Source organism: Argentina silus (genome assembly GCF_951799395.1).
Source record: "Argentina silus genome assembly, chromosome: 5".
In the NCBI taxonomy this organism is placed as follows: Eukaryota; Metazoa; Chordata; class Actinopteri; order Argentiniformes; family Argentinidae; genus Argentina; species Argentina silus.
The window spans coordinates 9286227-9308480 of NC_139659.1; the positions used below are offsets into that span (position 1 = coordinate 9286227).

General features: G+C 46.1%; 1 protein-coding gene across 6 annotated transcripts in view; it reads right to left on the bottom strand.

The window, feature by feature from the left end:
• fnbp1b (formin binding protein 1b) overlaps positions 1-22254 on the bottom strand; it is a gene marked incomplete at its 3' end in the record, with an annotated part of 64067 nt that overhangs the window by 32347 nt on the left and 9466 nt on the right. For 5 of the 6 annotated variants that reach the window (XM_083670237.1, XM_083670239.1, XM_083670236.1 and 2 more), the window contains exons 1-4: positions 10951-11011; positions 8086-8201; positions 3989-4045; positions 3624-3771 (exon numbers count right to left, since the gene is read on the bottom strand). In XM_083670237.1, the coding sequence (XP_083526363.1) occupies positions 3624-3771; positions 3989-4045; positions 8086-8201; positions 10951-10992 (363 nt within the window). In that variant the 5' untranslated portion in view covers positions 10993-11011. Of the gene's footprint in view, positions 1-3623; positions 3772-3988; positions 4046-8085; positions 8202-10950; positions 11012-22254 lie in introns of those variants that run through there. The other variant, XM_083670238.1, reaches the window with a different exon arrangement.

Here is a 22254-nt window from a genome sequence, read left to right on the forward strand (position 1 = left end):
GATACTGATTGATTTCCTGCACAATCGCAGACACAGACACTCTGGCTAATATGTGAAGCCACAATTCATCCACCAGCTTGTCTGCATGCATAGAGATACTGTATCTTATCCAATCAAACCCTACAAAGGACAAACCCCTCATGTCTAGCCCATTAGGGGTCGGCTCAGACAGTATATAGTTACGATGGAGGAATATTCAGCCGTCTCTTGTCCCTCATGGTAGAATCGTTTCTGCCAGGGGTCTGGGGAGACAAGGGGAGAGGCCTCAGCTCCAGTGATTAGTCCTCCCCATGGTTCCTATTTCTCTTTCCACACAACAGGAGAGGAATGTGACGGCGCAGACTGCTCCAGAGGAACAGAACGTTCTCATACACGCACTTTGACTGTTTTCCACTGATGAATGAGGGCAGTATCCTCGCCTGGCTAGCCAAGGACGTTTTTATGATTGCTGATTGTTTTTAAATGTTTTTTTTATGCACTTTTTGTTCAGAACTCTGCCAATTGGTCTTGGACAGGGTTAGAATAGCGGGCAGATGTGTGTTGACCTCCAAAACCCCAAAGGACTGTGTGTGTGTGTGTGTGTGTGTGTGTGTGTGTGTGTGTGTGCATGGTGGGAGGTTATCTTGGCGTTCACAGAGCAACACAAGACACTAACCAACAAGTGCTCTGACTAATTAGGTACCCCAATACTCTGCAGTGTTTATGGGTCTTTACAGCCCCTTATTACAGCATGCTGTAAAGCCGTCTGAGCAGACTGGTCCATGGAGGGCTGGGGTGTGCTGAGGCAACATGTTAATATGACTCCTCAGCACAAACACAGACCTCAGAGACTTAGACTCCTCATCCCATATTAACCCTGCCTGCTCCCTATGTCCGCCTGCTGCAACACAGACACACGAGTGGATCATGGATACAAACCGAGGAGGATATTAACCATATGTTAGTGAAACAATACATTTTGGTGTGGCCGTGTCTATGTTCGTTTGAGCCTGTTTGTGTAAGACTATTTGCAACGTTGTGTACTTCTCTGTAACTATGATGTAATAACGTAGTAAGTTTGAGGTGCCATTCTGCAATGACTCCTATGGCCTCTAGGGGGCCCTACTAATAATATAAAGGTGGAGCCACTCCACCACTTACATAAAACCAGACCCACCTGCCTCTGGTCCAGTAGAGAGGATGCTTTAATAGGACATCTGTGAGTAGGACTGACCCCACCTCTCCCTTCCTGCCCCCCCCCCCCCGCCCCCTGCCATGCCCCCTGCCATGCCCCCTAGAGCTAGGCTTACTGATGGTTCATCCAGGGAGAAATGGGTGGAGGGTTACAAAACAACCTCCATAACTGTGGAATTAATGGAGGGTATTAATTTAATACTCCTTCTGTGCTGTAGATTATACCTGTCCCACGAAAGGCCTGTAAGCCCCCAGCAGAGCCAGCCAGGAGGGACAGAACTCCAACCTCCTCTAATCCCTCTGTCTCCCTCTCTCTCTCTCTCTCTCTCTCTCTGTCTGCAGACTTCTGCATAATTCACGAGCTAAACAAATGGGTCAATGGCGATGGTTCACAACGTGTGTGAATGATGGTGAATGATAAATTATGCTTTTAGATTTTAGAGGCAGGGCTCAATTACCTTGGGACACATCTGAATCTGAGCAGACAGTCACATACTGTACCTAGAAAAGCATCACTCTGGAAGGTCTCTCCAACTATTTCTGTTGCAGTCCACGTCTGTAATCTCTTTATATAGCCAGTACAACATTACTGAAAGCCAACTAGTAAACAGAGAACGATATGCTCATAAATAATGAATGAGAAGGTGTAGCTCTCGAGTTATGCATATTGACATGCACACAACACAGATCAGCACAAGCAGAGAGGCTGACAGCATCGCCTGGTATTGGAAGAAGAAAAAAAATCCAGCAACAAGACAGTTGTATCTCCATCAGTCATTAGGGGAATGATGTGTCAATGTTGAACGAATACAGCATTAAGTGTCCGACCAGACAGTGTCTGTATGTGCCAGTGAACCAGGCTTAGACAACAGTAGCACGAATGAATAGGAGAACTGAGGGTAACTCATCTCATGATGTACAGATAATCCTTCACTGTCTTCCAAACCAATAAACACACAAACACTATGGGATCTGGTGATGAAAGAAAATCCCCTTCAATGGCTAACAGAGAGGCCTCTTATCTGTGGATAAGGGCGTTGTAGGCTCTGGGGGAGAGGGACTGACATGAGGCAAGTCGTCCTTCAGGCAGTTTTGTGCAGTGAGATGGAGATGGAGATGGGCGAGAGAGACAGGAAATGCAGTGGAGGTGGGGAGAGAGATGGAAAGGAGGCAAAGTGATTCGCAAGGGTAGAGAGAGAATAGAGAAAGTAAAAGAAGGCGTTGGCCTGGGAAAAGAGCAGAGAACAGAGGAGGAAGAAGGAAAGAATGTGTGTGTGTGTGTGTGTGTGTGTGTGTGTGTGTGTATGTGTGTATGTGTGTATATGTGTGTGTGTGTGTGTGGGGGGGGGGGGGGGTCTTGGTAGCATCTTGTAGCCTGAGGGGGAGCATTGGACAGCATGAAGGCCCTCTGGGAGAAGGGCCAAACACAGGACACTAGACAGAGACCTAATCTGAGCCGAGCCAAGCCAGGCTAGGCCAGAGCCAACGGAGCAGAGCAAACCCTGTGGACCGGAGGATTCTACTTCAAACAAACACACAGACAGTGGAGGAGAGCTGGAAATCCCCTCTCTCTGTTCACAAACTTCTGTTGGTTTTGCTAAATGGCTAAATCAATAATCTTTCATAGTGCTTCCTGTCTCTAAGAGGAAGCTGAAGAGTTGAGGCAGAAGGGCACCCAGCCTTCAGACTCCATCCTTGACCGTGAACACACATGCTCAGAGGTCACAACCTGTTCTTTCTCGATTGCCACGCCGATTCCCACTGCGTGATCTTCTGTCACATGTCTGTGACAGTATTTTGACACACTGCTCTTTTTCCAGTTGAGTAGTTTCCCTTCTACTCTCTCCAAAACTCTCCAAGAAGCGGCCGTATAACTGACGCAGTCCACATGGTTGTGTTTGACTGCTGCTATGGTAAAACTTGATATTGCTGCTGCTCTATCAAATGAGTTCATAATGAAGAGTGAAAAATAAATGCTCTGTGTATCTTTGCGAGGTGGTTTATAAGAGAAAAATAAGCTCTTAATGACAGAGAAGCCATGATTCTTTTCCATATAAAGGACTCAGAGAGTCATGTTTTAGCCTGCTGGCCAGTCTTTGGGCGGCTGTGTGTGTATCTATATTTACTCAGCGATGACCTCAGTGCTCGGAGGACAGGAGCCACGGACGGAAAGGGCCTCTCTCTCTTTCCTGTCGCCAACTGTGGCTGGTTTCTGCACAACGTGTTACTGTCTAAACTCCATATTCAACTGCAAGTAGCAGGTTAGGAAAGAAAAAAGACCAGTAAGATCGACCAATAGCTATAAAGGTAGACCGATAGAAATAATCAGACAGACCACAGACATATATATATATAGATATATACAGATGGGTAGGTATTCAGTATACAGTAGACGATTATACATAGATAGTTGAGGTGTGCCATAATATGAACAGGAAGTGTCGTCTAACCGTTTTCCTCTCCGTCTTGAGCTCCTGGAGGTAACGTGACAGCTCAGCGATGATCTGCGAGGTCAGGTTCTCAGCGATGACCTCGTGCTGGCCCGCATAGTCGTTCAGCTCGTTCAGGGTCGTCAGGAACGCCCGGCATGACGTATACCTGACCACGCACAGGAAGACAGGTCAGGGGCCAGGGAACAAAGAGGGACTGGTACAGCATTTGATCTAGGGCCTATTCTATGAGAAAACATGCTCAGTAGTGTCAGAGACACTTTCAAACGGTTTACTGTACAACACCAGCAGACATACGCATCTTGCTACACGATTTTAAACAGCGCAGATGAATCTCATTGGTTGTGTCTGGGTCCCAAACTCACTTGTTCTCCTCCTCCTCTCTTGAGGTCTTCTTGGGTTGATACTTCTTTGATAGATTCCTGTCAGGAGACACAAATACATCATAAGTTAGTTCTATGTTTACGATGTGCTTCCTATGTCAGGGCAGGGGTTTATTCACTAGCACAGCAGGCTGACTGGAAACACAGCGGATCCATTGTATTCCCCTATTACTGCTTGTCAGTGCCAAAGAATCATCCACTATATAATGTTCAATCTGCCAGAGTGCTTTCTGCCCCCCCACATCCAGCACCATCCCCCTCTTCCAGTAATAATGCTTTTCGCCCCCAGGACTGAATCAGTCACCATAAAGAAGCATGTTTGTCTCTCCTGTGTGTGCCCTCTTTTTGACATAAAATAGAATAGGTCTACAAAGCCTACTATACTGTTATAGGGTTTCTGGACCAGGGGGAGGCTGGTGGAGGTGGAAATCGGAGGATGTGCTCATTGTAAACACGTGTTTGATACCATTCCTCATTCCATTCCAAGCATTGCAATGAGCCCATCCTCCGATTTCTACCTCCACCAGCCTCCACTGTTCTGACTGTAGAAGTAGGATATGTGGATGATAATATGGACCCAAACCTAAAACATAGGAAGAGAGCTGCACACTCTTGGTCCGATGCAAATTATGTATTCAACCAACGTTTCAGCAGCAATCTCCCTTCTTCAGGGTTTCAGACCCAGACCTGACAGAGACATGAGTCTGCACATGTCACTTCACCAGCTTGGGGTGAAGGGCTAATGAGGGGACATGGAGTAGTGGACCGTATATAACCACACTGTGGCTATCCCTCTGGATGCCTTTCACTACAATCGCTTCCTCTCTTCCCTCCCCCTCCCTCTCCCTCTCCCCCTCCCTGTCCCTGTTTTTATGTGATTCATGTCATCTCTTTCCCCCCGTCTCCCTTGAAGCCCTTTTTCTCCCTCCCCGCTCTCTTTCCCTCCCCCTCTTGCTTCCTTTGGATCTCTCTCTGTTGCTGTTTGTTTGTTTAATTATGACAGTGATCAACACATCAGCTAGCTCTAACCTTGCTCTCTGTTTAAGATACTGTCAACACGGCTTCATTCATTTTGTGTGTGTTTTTGTGGGCTACTGTGATACAATGTACACCAAGGACCAAGGTCTTTCATACAGCAATAATGCCTGATGAAAAGAGCAGTTACGCTGCACCGCCATAGAGCAAGCATTCCTGACCAACACACACACACACACACACACACACACACACACACAAATACACACATATACAGTAAGACACACACTCAGTCTTAGAATACCATACTACCAGTGACAACAGCCAAGCCTATTAGAATCCACCTAGAGAAGCCAATTAGATTTCAGCAGACAGACGCAGAGCAAATCAGGATGCAGTGAGGCATGCATTATAGCAGCAAATGGTGAGTCACACTGGAGGTCTTCACTAATGCATGGTTGAGGATGCTGTTTACTATGCTGGGTGTTTGCCTTTGACACAACTACTGCTTCTCCGACTACTACTACCAATACTATTATGATCAATATCATCAATATCATCAATAATGTTGAACAATGACCGTAACAACTTCATAAAGGTGACTGGACATCATCATTGCAATGATTAGACTACAGTGACACTGTGCACAGTACAGTGAACATCATATTATTTTTAGATGATACGCCTATGCGTTCCTCCTCGACAGTACTGACATTTAAAAGCTGCTTGACCACATTTTTAAAAGCATAACTCCACACAAGAATGAATCATGCATGTGGTGAAAACGCAACATGCATGTGTGTCTGCCTCTCCCGCTCTCTCTGCCCACGACCCCCCTACACTACTCTTCCCTGTTGTCTGCTTTGTTGCTAGGCAGATCTACTTCTCTCTCCTCTTCTCCCCCTCTCTCGCCTTTAAACCTGTATCTCACTCGCTCAGGGCCAGATGTCATGTCAGGATGCATTTGCCTATCCTCCTCAGTGCCGTATTTAACCAACACAAACGGGGGATGCGTGGAGGACTTAATGAGGATTAGACTAGTGCCAGTGTGTGTGTGTGTGTGTGTGTGTGTGTGTGTGTGTGTGTGTGTGTGTGTTTGTGTGTGTGTGTATGTATGTGTGCGTGTGTGTGTGTGTGTGTGTGTGTGTATGTATGTGTGCGTGTGCGTGCGTGTGTGTGTGTGTGTGTGTGTGTGTATGTCTGTATCATTGTGCACCATATTGTCCAATACTGTGCTGTAGTGCCAGACAGTGTGTTTTATCCACTGCCCCATTCTGCTTAGTGATATATGCAGACATGGCAGGAAGACTAACTGTACTCTACTGTACTATGGATTATGCTAGGGTGTGCTTGGAGGAGGAGGCACAATGCACTGTACTATATTGAAGCATTTGTAAATGTTATCCATTCGCCTCAATACAATAGAAGTGGATTTATCATGGACTAAACCAGCAAATTGGGTTTAGTATGGTTCAATAGTATTGTTTATTGTTCAACCAGTGTCTACAGTGTCTACTAATGTGCATCTCAAAGGTTAGAGACTGGGGAGAAAGAGGACCAAAACGGGAGAAAAACTTCCAGCAACACAAAGGGGTGGTGAGGGTCCAGATCAAAGGCCCAATTTCATTAATGTTTATTAGATCTAGCAGGGCTGTGCTTCTATCGGTTTGAGCATGCTCGCAAGATTTAACCTGATTTAACGAGCTAAGTAGATTAGAGAGAATAATTAGTCTGGAGGTACAGCCAGAAGCAGTGCCACAAAGATGCACATTGTGGAGAAAACACCAAAACTAGATAACCTTTATTAAACAGGCTATCCTTTCAGCAAATCCTATTTTCCTGTGTTAGCAGACGAGTTGGGTCGAGACAAATGTGTGTTTCAGACCAGGAGATACTTCCACAGTGGATTCTCTGTGTAAGCAAAGTGAATGAAAACATCCGCAACATCTGTGAGGCCTCCGGTTCAATAAAACACATCATAACATGGTAAGGCTAGCCCTCCCTGTGTCACAGACACTGTAGTCAGACAGAAACTCATTGGATTATGTGTTATCTCTCAATGTCTTTCAGTTTACGCCTCGAGTGTATTTGTGAGCACTGTGCATGTGTGTGTGTGTGTGTGTGTGTGTGTGTGTGTGTGTGTGTGTGTGTGTGTGTGTGTGTGTGTGTGTGTGTGTGCACGTGTGGCTATGCGCATGCAGCTTGCCTAAGAGTGCATCTGTGTATTTATACTGTACATGCAAACAGAGAGAGAGTAGCTAGTCCTATTATCTCATTAGTAAAGCAGGCAGTCTTTATCAGAAGACGTGGGGTTAGGGGTGCAGAGGAGGGTCCTCCAGGGTGGTGGTTGGTCAGTACTGGATGGGGGGTTGGTCAGTACTAAGAGCTTTAGCCATCTTGCTGGTCCTCTCTAGGGACAGGATTTGGAATTTGAGGGGAGCCTCCTGCTGCTTGTTGTTGGGGTGTAACAGGCATTAGGAGAGGGATCCCCTCACCCCTGCCCCCCTCCTGGGTGTCTTCTAGTCACGCATCATTACTGTCTTCCAAAAAATCTTTGGTCTAACCAAAACGGGGTTTTTGGGGGACAGGGGGCGGGGGACGGGGGACGGGGGACGGGGGAGAGAAAGGGGGGTTGATAGCGGGCGGGACTAACACTTGTTGGAGGAAGAGAATGTGGGTCAGCGCTGGGGATGAAAATACTGATACCTCGTTACTATGACAACACACACTCCCCCCCCCACCAACTTTACTTCCTCTTGCCTGAAGCGGAAAGCAGCAAGAGAAACAGACTATTATGCGAGAGAGAGAGAAAGAGAGAGAGAGAGAGACGGAGAGAGGGATGGAGAGAGAGCGAGAGAGAGCACGACTTCCGCTTTAGGCAACATCTGCCTGTTTATCTACGACTCCACCTGGGCAAAGCAAACATCCCTCTGCCAGCCAGACTGATATGACCTCACTAAAACAAACCTAGTAGTGATTTTCTTGGTGTATGGGCTGCACAATTTTTAGATTGTGGTGTTGTCTTTTGGAAATGTGTGCTTTTCATAGCAGTGAAATATTGAAACATCAACAGATAAGGATAAAGGCATAGATGCTGTACTCACCTAATCTGCTTTGCATAACCGATTTCAATCTCGGATCTCTCTTTGACAAATTTGGTGTACCTCTCCACAAACTCGATGCCCCACTGTGTATGCTTCTCCAAGTTATCAAACTGATCCTGCAAACAGAGAAGAGAGAGAGAGAGAGAGAGAGAGAGAAAAAAAATTAATACAACATCCAAATACAGTTTCCCTGCGTAGCATTCTGTGATTTGGTTTGGTTTGGACCATGCTATGACAATCTGCATCTCACTAGTTGTTAAGACCATAGAACCCATCTATAGGCCTCGTAAAAATACATGTTATTACTCATGGAATAGCTTCATAAACTTCACAAAAAAAAAAACAATAGAGGAGGGTCACAAGGTGCGAGACGCGTCTTCCGCTCACTCCCACGGAACTTTTGTCTACCTCATTATCTTCAGTATTCAGAGTTTAAGGACCTCTTATAAGGTCTAAGTGTTGGTTGACAGAAGGGGGGATGTTTTGCCATCAGTGTTGAAATGCCAGAGCTTTTAATAGTGCCCAGTATCCATTATAACTGCAGGCTCAAATCACTCACGTTGTTCATGCTAATATGTTCCCATCGACGAGGCCAAGGGTTTAACAGTCAACAATTAGCCTCTTCCTTTGCTGCAGCCACTTACCTTATTACCTATGTCTGTATGGCACACCTGTGCTCTAACAGGGTAATAAGGTAAAAAAAGAAGTGCTGAGATAATCACGTTGAATAAAGCAGTGTTGAATAAAGCAGTGTTGAATAAAGCAGTGTTGAATAAAGCAGTGTGAACGTTGTTTTTGTTTGTCAGTAAAAGTGACAAAGCACAGATGCAAAGATAGTGACAAAAGCTATACCAAGACAAGCTCCCTGATAAAGACCTCTTCACCCCCACTACCCCCCTGTACTAACCCTAACCCCAACCCTAGAGACCTCTTCACCCCCACTACCCCCCTGTACTAACCCTAACCCCAACCTGAGAGACCTCTTCACCCCCACTACCCCCCTGTACTAACCCTAACCCCAACCCCAACCTAGAGACCTCTTCACCCCCACTACCCCCCTGTACTAACCCCAACCCCAACCTGAGAGACCTCTTCACCCCCACTACCCCCCTGTACTAACCCTAACCCCAACCCCAACCCGAGAGACCTCTTCACCCCCACTACCCCCCTGTACTAACCCCAACCCCAACCCCAACCCGAGAGACCTCTTCACCCCCACTACCCCCCTGTACTAACCCTAACCCCAACCCGAGAGACCTCTTCACCCCCACTACCCCCCTGTACTAACCCCAACCCCAACCCCAACCCGAGAGACCTCTTCACCCCCACTACCCCCCTGTACTAACCCTAACCCCAACCCCAACCCGAGAGACCTCTTCACCCCCACTACCCCCCTGTACTAACCCCAACCCCAACCCCAACCCGAGAGACCTCTTCACCCCCACTACCCCCCTGTACTAACCCTAACCCCAACCCCAACCCGAGAGACCTCTTCACCCCCACTACCCCCCTGTACTAACCCCAACCCCAACCCCAACCCGAGAGACCTCTTCACCCCCACTACCCCCCTGTACTAACCCTAACCCCAACCCGAGAGACCTCTTCACCCCCACTACCCCCCTGTACTAACCCTAACCCTAACCCGAGAGACCTCTTCACCCCCACTACCCCCCTGTACTAACCCTAACCCCAACCCGAGAGACCTCTTCACCCCCACTACCCCCTGTACTAACCCTAACCCCAACCCGAGAGACCTCTTCACCCCCACTACCCCCCTGTACTAACCCTAACCCCAACCCGAGAGACCTCTTCACCCCCACTACCCCCCTGTACTAACCCTAACCCCAACCCGAGAGACCTCTTCACCCCCACTACCCCCCTGTACTAACCCTAACCCCAACCCGAGAGACCTCTTCACCCCCACTACCCCCCTGTACTAACCCTAACCCCAACCCAAGAGACCTCTTCACCCCCACTACCCCCCTGTACTAACCCTAACCCCAACCCGAGAGACCTCTTCACCCCCACTACCCCCCTGTACTAACCCTAACCCCAACCCGAGAGACCTCTTCACCCCCACTACCCCCTGTACTAATCCTAACCCCAACCCTCTCAAGGAGTCTTTCTCCTGTTAAAAAAACAACTAAATCTTCTTCTAGCATTGTGACTGCCAATGGCCCCTGGTCTGAGCATTGATTATTTTACCTTATGATGACTGATGGATAGATGATTCACTTACTTAAACACATGTATTTGTTGTAAGTCGCTTTGGATAAAGGCGTCTGCTAAAGGCCATAAATGTAAAATCTAAATGTAAGATATCTTTAAGGTGCAGTAGACTTGCCTTGCGGTCTTGTTGCAAGAGTAAGCCTTACAAGCAAAGACACCTCTGTTGAAGGGCCTGACCCGGGGGACTTTCCAAAAACAAATTGAGCCTATTCATTCACTCCCACTGTGCCTTTAAAGTACCCTAACCCACTCTGACAATGCCCTAGTATGACTTCAATTATTCATAACCCAATACAGCTGTTCAGCCTGGCCCCATTGTGGATCGTCAGGTCTGTGCAGTTTGGTTCAGTCTAAGGGAAGCATGTGGCTGACATTTATAAATCACATTTTTTTGCATGATGCTCCTAAATCCAAAATCATAAAATATAATTTCACTTTTTCTTCCAGAGTTTGTTTGATTTCATCCAAAACCAGTGCGTGGCACAAACAAATAAACTCAACGATTGACGCTGCTTAGCCACACTCAAGTACATCACAAAAACAATCTGCGACAATGTTTCTCTACAGCATCTACATAGTTACAGTACACTAACAAATGATCAAACAGACAGTGAAGTAGTAGGTCTGAACATGTACCTTAGTGTAGCTCCAACAGTCCCCCATCCTTTCCTCCACCATGTCTGTAATCCACTGCTCAACAACCTCTCTCTCACAGACTGTCTATTGTCTCAATCTGAGCCACTGTCCCACTGCATCAGCACAACCTCCTTCTTGGGGGATGTGTCTTTGCGCCACTGCAGTTCAACACATTTGATACATGTTACCCTGTCTTATATGTACAGGAAGTGGATGTGGTTCACAGAGTCTTGCTGGATGAACATCGCTGCACAGACTTTCGAAGCTTCTTTTTTTATTCAGTCTGTATCAATGCTAAAGCCTGCATGAGGCAAATGCATGTGCAGCATGACAGTCAATGGAAGGGAATTAATGGAATTAAAGTACCCATATCTGGGGCAAACAAGGACAACAACAGAAATGGTTTTAGTGTAAGGGGCTTTCCATACCTTCGCTTAGTAACAACAACCAAAACCAACAACCAGTCATTCATCTGCCCACTCATCAGAAGCCTACTCAAAGAATACAAAACAATTGGCTATTCTATTGAAATAAAAAGGCTAAACATGCCCCCTTAGTTTCCTCTCGTATCACTCTTTGTCTTTCTCTCTCTCTCTCTCTCTCTCTCTCTCTCTCTCCCTCTCTCTCTCTTTCCGCCCCCTCCCTCTCTCTCTGCAGTGTGCTCTTCTTTCTCTTAATCCCTGAGGACGTGCTCATTGTCAGCCTCTGTGCCAATTAAAGTCAGCAGATCTCCTTACAGCGTTCAGTTAGTTACAAACACTGGATATCAGCCATTCTAGAGGATCTCCTCATACACAATATAGCACTGGCTCCAAATGGACTATAATCCTCACCGCGCTGCACCCAAACACACCCTTCGCTGACACGCACAAACACCCCTACACACACACATTCCTCCAGACAGGCAAGTCAAGTTTTACCCTTTTTTGCAGTGGCACCATATCGTAATTGTCTCAGGATGAGGTGGGAGGTCCACCTTTCTCCAACGTCCGAAATCCAATCAGGTCCAACCCTCCCCTGCCCAAAGCCAGCTCACTGAGGTTAGGTTAAAAAGGGTTTCCGCAAGACCATGGTGAAGGTATCGAGCCAGGATAAGAATGAGGAAAGGTTAGAGAGAGTCCAGAGACCGTTTAAAAGTGTCTTGGGTGAGGATCAGTGTTCCGACCGTGACCACCCCTACACACAGGCAAAACTGTGTCCTGTGTCGTCTGAGAGTAGCCCTTGTTTGTCTAGAAGCGGTGAGGGTCCTGCAAAGCTAGAGAGATGCAGCACTGACACACACACACACACACACACACACACACACACGCACACACATACACTCAGACTATGCATCTGAGGCCACGGCTGCCCTCAGAGCATGCAAGCTTAATGCTCAGTGAGGCGTGAGGTGGAATCAGTGGGATGTAAGAGGGCAAATGATTCAGAGAGGAGGGGAAAAAAGAGGGGGGTTGAAAAGAGGTGGAGAGGAGAGAAGAGGAGGGATTTAAAGGTACGAGAGAGAGAGAGAGAGAGAGAGAGGGACATTTTGATGCAGCAATGTCATTGTTGACCAACAACAACCCTTCTCTTTCCCCCCCACCAGCCTTCCTCATTCATTGTACTGTATCTGCTACACACAACAAGGCAGGACAGAGGGGCTCTCATCTTGTGGGATGATAAAGGTGACATTGTTGTTGAAATACATTCATCTTTGCAAATGTAAAATAGCTAGAAGAAAGGAGACAGGGGTTCCACTAAAGAGAAAACCCATTGGCCCAGGCAATTCCCTCGATACAAGAGGACTAGCCCACAAAGTAGGCCTAGCTGAGGAAATTTGAATTAGGCCTATGCTACGCTGTGCGTGTGAGGAAAATATCAAGGAAAACAACAGAGAATATAGGGATCAGAGGATTTCAAGAAGACAAAAAGCCTTCATTATATTGTCTTGACATATCAAAACAACAAGTTTACACAGGCAAGCCAATTTTAAAAAGTGTTATATCGATGTCTTCATGTTTAAAACACCCTATGTGATATCAACCCCCCCCCCCCCCCCCCCCGCTTCTGCCCCCCCCAACCCTCCCCGCGCTCCTTTCCCCTGCCCCGCCCTCTGTTCCTGCTCTGGCTGCACTTCCCTAGTCTGTCTGAGCTGTAACCCCTGACCTCTTTCCTCTCACAGGGACCCAATATGATCTAGGACAGGCAGATCAAACAATGCACAGCTTGTTGTTTCAGGCTCTCTGTTACTGTAACTATTTTAGTATTTTATAGAAAAATAAAAAATATAACCCCACTCCTCAAATAGATGTTTTGAAATGATTGCTTGAAATGAACTACAAAAGAGGTATACTAAATATACCAAACAAAGATGTCTTTTTGTGGATCCCCCCCTCCACCCCCCCTCCACCCCCCAAGGAAGTAGGCTAGATTAGTGCCTGTTTAATTCACTGCAGCAGCGCTAGAACTGTTAATCTCAACTAATGGACATAACTGAGCTCACATTCCAGATCAGATCACTTAGTCTTGTCCCTCTGTCCATCCGTTATAACATGTCCTCACTACATCCCCACTCCCTGACATATATTGGCCATCTTGCCATGTTAATGGCCAAACTCTTGGCAGAGATTAGCCTGATGCAGCCAAAATGCAGAGTGATATTAATCCTGTAGTCTGGTCATGTCTCTCCATGGCTGCGACCGTCTCACTTAGGATGGGGCCACTGACTGCTCCTTTGCCTGACCTCTGTGCTACTCACTTCTGGTATTATCCAAAGGGCCACTCTGCCTCTTCAATCAGACACAGTATGGACACCAGCCAGTACCCTATATTACATTAGCCACTAGAATGCTGCTGTGTATGAGAATGGATCATCTGGCTGCATCCCAAACCACCACCTCCTCCTCCGCTCCTCCGCCTTCTGAGACCTTTACAGTCAACGCAGTGTGTGAACACAGAAGGAGAGGCAAAGGAAAAGGCCTACTGATAGAGAATGCAATGTGTGTTTATGCATAGGTAATCAGAATCGGACTAGTGCCTGTATTTCCCCTTCCAACCACAGTAGAGAGCAACAATGCCTCCACTATGCTTGACCCTTGATGTTGTGATGTTGTGGGACTACAACTGTAAATTATTTACTTTTGCCAATTCTTCAGGGATAAGTGTACTGGAGTCAGCAGTTGCACACACACTCCCAGTTGCACACACAAATGCATAGTGAATACATAATTGACTATTCGACCCCTGCTCCAAAGCTGGCATTAAAATGATTATGATTACACACTCACACACACACGCGCACACACACGCACGCACACACACACACACACACACACACACACACACACACACACACACACACACACACACACACACACACTCAGCTCCCCAGAGACTGCTGTTGTTGCTTCTTTTTCATCTCTGTTTAAAACACTAGACAGAAAAAGACAAGACATGCATAATAATGGACATTGATGCCTTAGCACATGTTGATTCATCACAAGAGGCCTTGTAGGAATAAAGACACGGATTTCAGAGAAAACATGTCTCTTGGTCACCTCTTTCTTTTTAGGGAAAATAAGATAAAAGAAAGATGAAATTAAATGAAATCATCAATCCACTTCACAAAGAGAGAAAGGCCATGTAAGGTTGCACGATACAGATAGAATCCCTCTTAAGCCTCTGCTCTTTTAGACAAGACGTTTGTGGGTTTCAGCCAAGAGTAGGGCTGACTGTAAGACCCTTTCCATCAGAACAGACCCGGATTGCTCTGTGTCAAGTAAGCTCTCTATGTTGTATAGAACTATAGCTACCACCACCACTCCTTCACAGGACAACAGCACACTATAAATTCAGAAGTCAGTCTTACAAAAATGAATCAATATGGCAGTAGAAAGAACAAGGGAGGGGTGGGGGAGCACCTTTCATGGATGAGTGAGTGAGGGGAAAAAACAGGTCAGCTGAATAAAGTGCTATCTTCTAGTGGTCAAAGTGAGCAACAGTCATGTTTCTGTGAGACACACACACACACACGCACACGCACACACACACCACACACACACACACACACACACACACACACACACACACACACACACACACACACACACACACACACACACACACACACACAAGCAGACTGCCTAATCACTAAAACATGGGGTGATATTTCTATATGCGATCTCAAAACTGTTCTTGTGAGAAATTGTGTAGGATTATGAAGGCTCGCTCAAAATAGTCTTTCTGGGCTCTGTGGTATACGTAGCAGCAATTTCATGTTGATAAAAAACGTATTAACATCCAGAAGTCTCCCACTGCTCCTCCAAAAATAAAACTTCCACAGGAAACATGTGGAGTGGGAGGGAGGCGAGCAGATGTCCCACCAGAGAAGAGAGAAAAGAGACACAGGGTGAGGGGACAGACGTCCTGCTAGTGAGGGAGGACAATGGGAGTGTAACTAAGAGGGCAGGGATGTCATTGTCTCAAACAGAGATCCTTCACAGAAGTGTGTGAATGATGTGTTATGCTGATTGTATTGAGAAATCAGTCCCGGAACCTTGGGTCTTGAGGGCTCTTCCTCCAGAGCTTGTTGTTTAGGGTTAGGGTTAGTCTCACATGATCCTGTGGTTTACAGCCACAGGTCAGGACCAAATGATTTACTGACAGTGGACAAATAAAGCAATAACAACTTTATACAGGAGTAGTGTATTCTCAGATCTATAACACCTATCTATAACACCCATCTATTTAACAAGCGGGGGAAGGACAGGAGGTTTCAATGTGGTCTTTCTAATGCTCCCAATGACAGCCTTTCAATGCACAAAAGATCACTGGTTGAGTAGAAGAGCCTCATTAGTCATCAACCTCAATTCTAATTGCAATGGAGGAAGAAAAGAGAAAGCTCTCCTCCCCAATAGGTCATTAGCGCTGTGTGGATGCTGCTTCGCCACAAATGAATCTAATTGTTCCAGCAGAAGCAGTCCTGCCCAATCCAATAGGGCAGAATGGAGGAAACTCTCTGTTGCTCAGTAGTTTCTCAAAACAACCAACAAATGCCATGTCATGACATCAAAAGACCAACTTCACTCTCCGGTCTGCCCACGACACAGAGATCACAACAGAGAGAGGAGACTGTACTCTGGAAAACCACTGAGAGCTGGTTTCCTCCCAGTGTAGCCTATGTCAATGCATTTCTTCAGCGTGTCTCACGGATGTGGGCGTCCGACCACGAAGACAAATATTTTGGGGGAGATGCCGACCATCGTCCCGAGCACACAGAATCTTTTGTCCACCGGAACGGGTTGGAACAATACTCTCTACAGGCCTCGGCAAACCCCTGGGACGAGGGAATGGAAGGACGGGGCACACGCGCTTACACACACACATGCTCAAACATTACCCACACGCACACACAGGTCTGCTGGACCAGTGAGAATTACCACAAACATTTGCCTTTGTGCTTGGCATAAAAGGCCCAAATGAACTTAAGTGCCCCCTGTAACCCCTTCAGCCCACTCCCACTAAACAATGACTCAACACAAGAATGTAATCATTAACGTGCGACCGACTCTGAGAAGAGGGTCTCAGGTCTGACCCCCCTCCTCTCCCCTTTTTTTACATGGCAGTTCCAGCCTGTTCAAAACCATGAGCCATGAAGTTATCACTTGGACTAAAACCACTGCTGATCTTCCACACACAATAACAGAAGTGTCCAAGAAATTAGAAATGCGAAATGTATTATGACTAACTAGCCTATATGAATAAATATGTCAGCAAGATTCAGCCTCCATAGTTTGAGATTCAGGGTTCAGCTATCACTCAAACCAGTTCATCTGTTGATAAAGTATTCAGAGCTGTCTTCTAAATATATGCAAACACACACACACAGCTTTCTTTTTGCATTAACGCAGCTGTTAGGACGAGCGTGTGCGTCAGTGGTCTTGTTTGCATGCCATGTACATATATAGAATCATCACCATGGCTGGTCAGTGTATGTGTGTGTGTGTGTGTGTGTGTGTGTGTGTGTGTGTGTGTGTGTGTGTGTGTGTGTGTGTTGGTGTGTGTGTATGTGTGTGTGTGGTGCCAATAAATGGGTTAGGGTTACACCTTTACCTAAGTTATTCTTCAAATCACACCAATTCTGTTTTATTGCTATCATGTTCGTCAGTGTTGAGTCAGACCTGCCTGTCACCTCAGTGGCCCCTCCCTCACTCACAGCAGTTGAGCAACAGGAAATCTGCTGTGAGTCACAGTAACTGGAAGGGTGGTCGACTCATCCATGAAACTCAAAAGGAGACCTAACAGCAGAAATCCTTTTGACATTGCTAGTCCTCGTGTCACACACCATTGATATGTCCCTGAGCTCAGCAGTTCACATCAAACATCAATAGCCTGCTGAACATGTAGCCTTCTGCTGCTGTTGCTGCACCTTATTGTAACATTTAATTTAACCTTCTTTTACCCAGGTCAGTCTCATCACGAAATATAGATTTATTTCAGCTGAGACCAATTGATTCCATAACCTGCTCTTACACTGAAACAACACTGTGTGTGGAGTTCATGATAGGAGTTTTCATCCTGTGTTACTATGACAGAGATGCTGAGGAGGCTCACTATGAAGGCAGTCTACACTGTACACTCACAGCGCTGGTCATCTTCATCTGGAGCAGCACCTGCAGGTACTCCTCAAACGGGGTCAGCTGGGGCTCACTGTCCACCTCCGTGTCCGTTTTCGGTGAGCAGACACTGTCCAGGAAGACAAAGAACTCACTCCGCCTGCGCAACATGCTTACGGTCCTCATACAGCAACTGAGCAGAAAAGGAGAGCCACAAAGGATATCAATCCATTTCAGAAGTTGAACAAACAAAGGACGGAAAAGGTATTAATCAAGAACCACTGAGTTCATAGGACTTTGGAATCCTGTAGGTTCAATAGAAGATCTGACCGGACCCGATCTGAAGATCTGACCGGAAGATCTGACCGGTTATTCTGTAACAGCAATAGACCATGAGCAGATTTCAGCAAAAGAAAATGGACCAAAGTAAAAGACGGAACTCAGACGAAACCCAAGGACCAGCAGGAGAGAGTTGGAGAAATGGTCTGACCAGTAGAGAACTTCATCAGCAATTACCCAGCAGCCCAGTCCAGAGATTAAATGACTCAGTAGAAACGTTGTTTAATAATCAGATTACAACCCCTTTACCCCCTCCACCCCCCTTAACTAACCCACCTCTCAATAAAAATCCACTGTTCATTATGGGATTACTCCAACAGACCAATGGACAGACGTCAGCCATTGTTCTTGAGCTGTTTTTCCAGGTCTGTTCTTTTTGAGAGATCAACGTCTTATTTTTTACATAACATATTGTTTGGTTTAGGGAGAATGAGAAAATGCTATTTCAAGAAGGCAACCAACTATGCGAGAGAGCTACCTTGATGAGGAAAGGGTTGAAAAACATAGGCCAAATGAAATACAGCACATGCTTCGACATTTTATGTTATAGACTCTCTCTGGTTCAGTATACGAGGGAATTGCAACTCATCCAGGTTTGCCAATAACAAGCTAGAGGATGTCTGTTCACTGTCTGTTCTGCCAGAGTTTGATAACCTTGTGTGTATGGGGAGCCAGGGGAGGGGGAATGTTTCTGATAAGTCCACATCTGCCCAGCTGCACTGCACCGTGTTGGTAGGGCTCACAGAGTTGGTGAGCCAGTGGTCCTACAGCACATTCAAATGGGGACATCGATCGACTCAACTTACAGCCAGCTGGCAGCCCCTGTTCTCTGCCACGGCTGTAGACTAGCACTCACGCTGGGCATGGGGAGTTTAATGGGCAAGGGCGGTCGCTTAACACTGAGTGTAATGTCACAGTGGCACCCCTGCCCAGAGCGCCAGCTGTCCAGAGATAGCACTGTGTCTATGGCTCAGGACTGAACCCCGAGTCAAGGCGAAGGGAGGAAAACGTTTGGGGCATTTTAGCTATGCGCTACAGTGACATGGCTTGTGTATACATTTCATCTACATAACACCCGTGTTGTACTTTAACAACTACTTGTTCTCTTGCAGCTGGTTAAAATAGTGCCTTGCAAAATTGTATGGAGTCTGTCTATACATGACAGCCTTTGTTGCATTGCTGCACCATCATGCCAAGGCCTGTCAGTTTCTAAATAGAGGTTGTACTGTTGTTACCCTCATTATGGAAAACAAACACACAAACAAACAGTAATAACATATAATTAAGCCTTCTTGCTGCATACTGTGTGTGTGTGTGTGTGTGTGTGTGTGTGTGTGTGTGTGTGTGTGTGTGTGTGTGTGTGAGTGTGTGTGTGTGAGTGTGCGTGTTTGGGTGTTTTCGGGCACTTTGATTTCAACTGTGCTGAAGGTATGCATGAGGTAAGTATGCATGAGGCTCTCCTCAAACCCTCAGTTCATAAATAGGCCTAACCCATTGCCTCTTCCTGACAGTTAGAGCAAGGAGTGCCCAGTAAAGGCAGGCTACTTCTCCTTTTACAATGGCACCCTCCCAATCTTACAGTACCACCTCTCGATATCCCAGTTCAAGAAGACCAGGGTCAAATCACACCCCTGAGGATCAAATCACACCTCAGAATGAATCTACGCCAACCTGCGCCAGCACTATCAACCCACTCTATTTTGGTGTTTCAGATCGCCTGTGTTTACATCAGTCACACACTTTCCAAGTAAACACAACAGTGTGTACCACTATAGTATTCTTAAATTAACACATCATCAGCACATAAATCTTCAAAGGTGTAAGTAGCTCTCTCTACACACTACACAGAGGCACGAGGAGACGAAGAATGCAACCAGGGCTGGTGTCTGACATTTGATTCAGACTGTACTTAGTCACCACATGATATTGTGGACATAAACACAAACAGAAATGGTCAGTGCACAACATGGGCCTCCTGAGGTGATAAAGGCCAATGGGTGGAGAATACTGGCATTTCAACAGCATAAGCTAAGGGGCAGTATAACATTACTTTGTGTTTGAGTGACCACAGTAGTTAGACTCCCTGTATAACATACAGAATACAGGCCACATCTATGGAGGACATTTGGACTTTCTTTCTGTGAGCAGTGAATAGGCCTGTAAGCTGATTTACACCACAACAACACCACGTGAAGCAGCAAACAACCCTCAAGCCTATTGTGGCCTGGGCCATTCTCTCTCTCTCTCTCTCTCTCTCTCTCTCTCTCTCACACTCACACTCACACTCACACTCACACTCACACTCACACTCACACTCACACACACACACACACACACACACACACACACACACACACTAACAGAGGGTTTTATGCAGTCTAAAGTATTTCTGTCCATTAGCCATTTAGTGAGCCTTCATAAGAACAGCAAGCGGTATTCTCTGAAATCCCCAGGCGTCTAACCACCAAACAGAGGAGTGTTGTTTTGGATGTGTCTGGACCAACCAGTCACTCTGAGGGCCGGGTTCTCGAGCAGCACACCCAGTCTATCCAGATATGGTTTCAGACATAGTGCAGGGGTGTGCAGACAGGGATATGCTGATCATATTGTATTGGTCAAACTCCACTATGTTCTCATTGGCTGAGATTAAACACCACACTATTCATGAACTTCCATTAGCCACGCCTATTTTCTCCATTCAGCTACCATCTTGTTAATAAGCAGGGCTGAATTCCAAGAAAGCCCTAGCCCCTTCCCCTAGGCACGATCCAAAAGGATTGTATAGCCAAGGTATTAGTAATATGGTAATAGCTCCCTTTTCAAGCTTAACAGAGAGGATGGTGGTTAGAGACTGCTAAAATACAATGGCACATGCCAGAAGACGTACTCTTGTCAGGGCAGCCCTCCAATCTCAAGACATTTCTCAGATATATTATGTGGTGGGGATAAAATGCCCTTGCAGGGAATGGAAGCTGGCAAGGACAGGCTGGTTAAGTGCAATTCTATGGATGTGAGATCAAAAATGGGCTGCAGTGAGAGCATCAAGGATTGGGGCCACATAGGGTTACTGCCAGGATCTGCATTGTCTACATTCCTGAAAAATTGGACATGGACCGAATAATTCTGTCAACTTTGAAGAAAAAACATGGGGTTAATTTACCGTTTTAAAGGAGCAAGGACAAGCTTTATTTTAGACTGAACATTGATTCAGCCATTTGCCCCTCCCCTCAGACTCCCTGCAGAGCCGTTGCTGAACCCTCTGAACCACACACAAGCTCTTTAAGTTCCTCAAAGGATTAGATCCATGCTAGTTCCAGTTCGGAAAGGGGGGAGGGCCAGAGAAAGGGGGAGGAGGAAGGAGACCTAATGAGTCAGAGAAATGCAAAAAGGGAGAAAGAAAGAGCAGGGAACTGGTGCAGAGAACAACAGAAAGCTAATGAGAGAAGGAGAAAAGGGAAGTCGGCTCTGCCTAAAAGCTTGAGGTGATCTTACTTAGCTCCTTCATTATTTTTTATCTAACTGAATCAAGAGGTGGTCATTAATCCTCTGAATCATTTCACATCAAACAGTCATAAAAGCCACCTGCTTAAAAAAGTAGAGGGCCCTATCTCTTTCATAAGGTGACATCTGGTATCTCTCATAAATTAAGACATTTGAGAGAAAAAAAAGAGTAGCCTATACTGTGGGCACCCTCAATATCTGGCCCATGATGTCAATTCAATTCTGGAGGTTTGCCAAAGGTTTTTGGACGGTGTTTTCATTCTTTATCACTGAGTATGCAGGAGGTGCTGGACTGATTTATGATACTGGAGGCAATATGATTTTCTCTGTCTTTTCACTACCATCCTTTGCAGTAAGATTCTACATACTTCTGGTGCACGATAGGAAAATGAGCAGAACTATCAGGCCATCACAACAACTTCCTGTTTCTAACTTACATTTCCTCTTCAGCTCAACGTAAGTGGCTTCACTCCAAGCAACTGCTGAGAAGAAGTAATAGTTAATCTCCCACAGGACCAATCACTGGGCTGCTTTCCTCGAAAAATAAAACACGCTTTAATGAACGGCTAGGGATGGTTATTGAGTGACCGTCAAAAGACTTGATGGTGGTGATATGAGAGAACAGACAGAATATGCCTGGTCATATTTATGACAATAACTTCAAAGCATGTTGAGATCATTCTTGGTCCATTTCTTTATGTTAAAACAAGATTTCCTCAAAATGAACATATAGCCTAGTAATAAATGTGCAGTCTGCTTATAATAGAGCTAGCATTCCCACTTTTCCAATATCACAGGGGAGAAAACATTTTCTGAGTTGATCTTTATATAGTTGCACTGGCCAATCCGATTTCACAGTACCTTGGTGGCT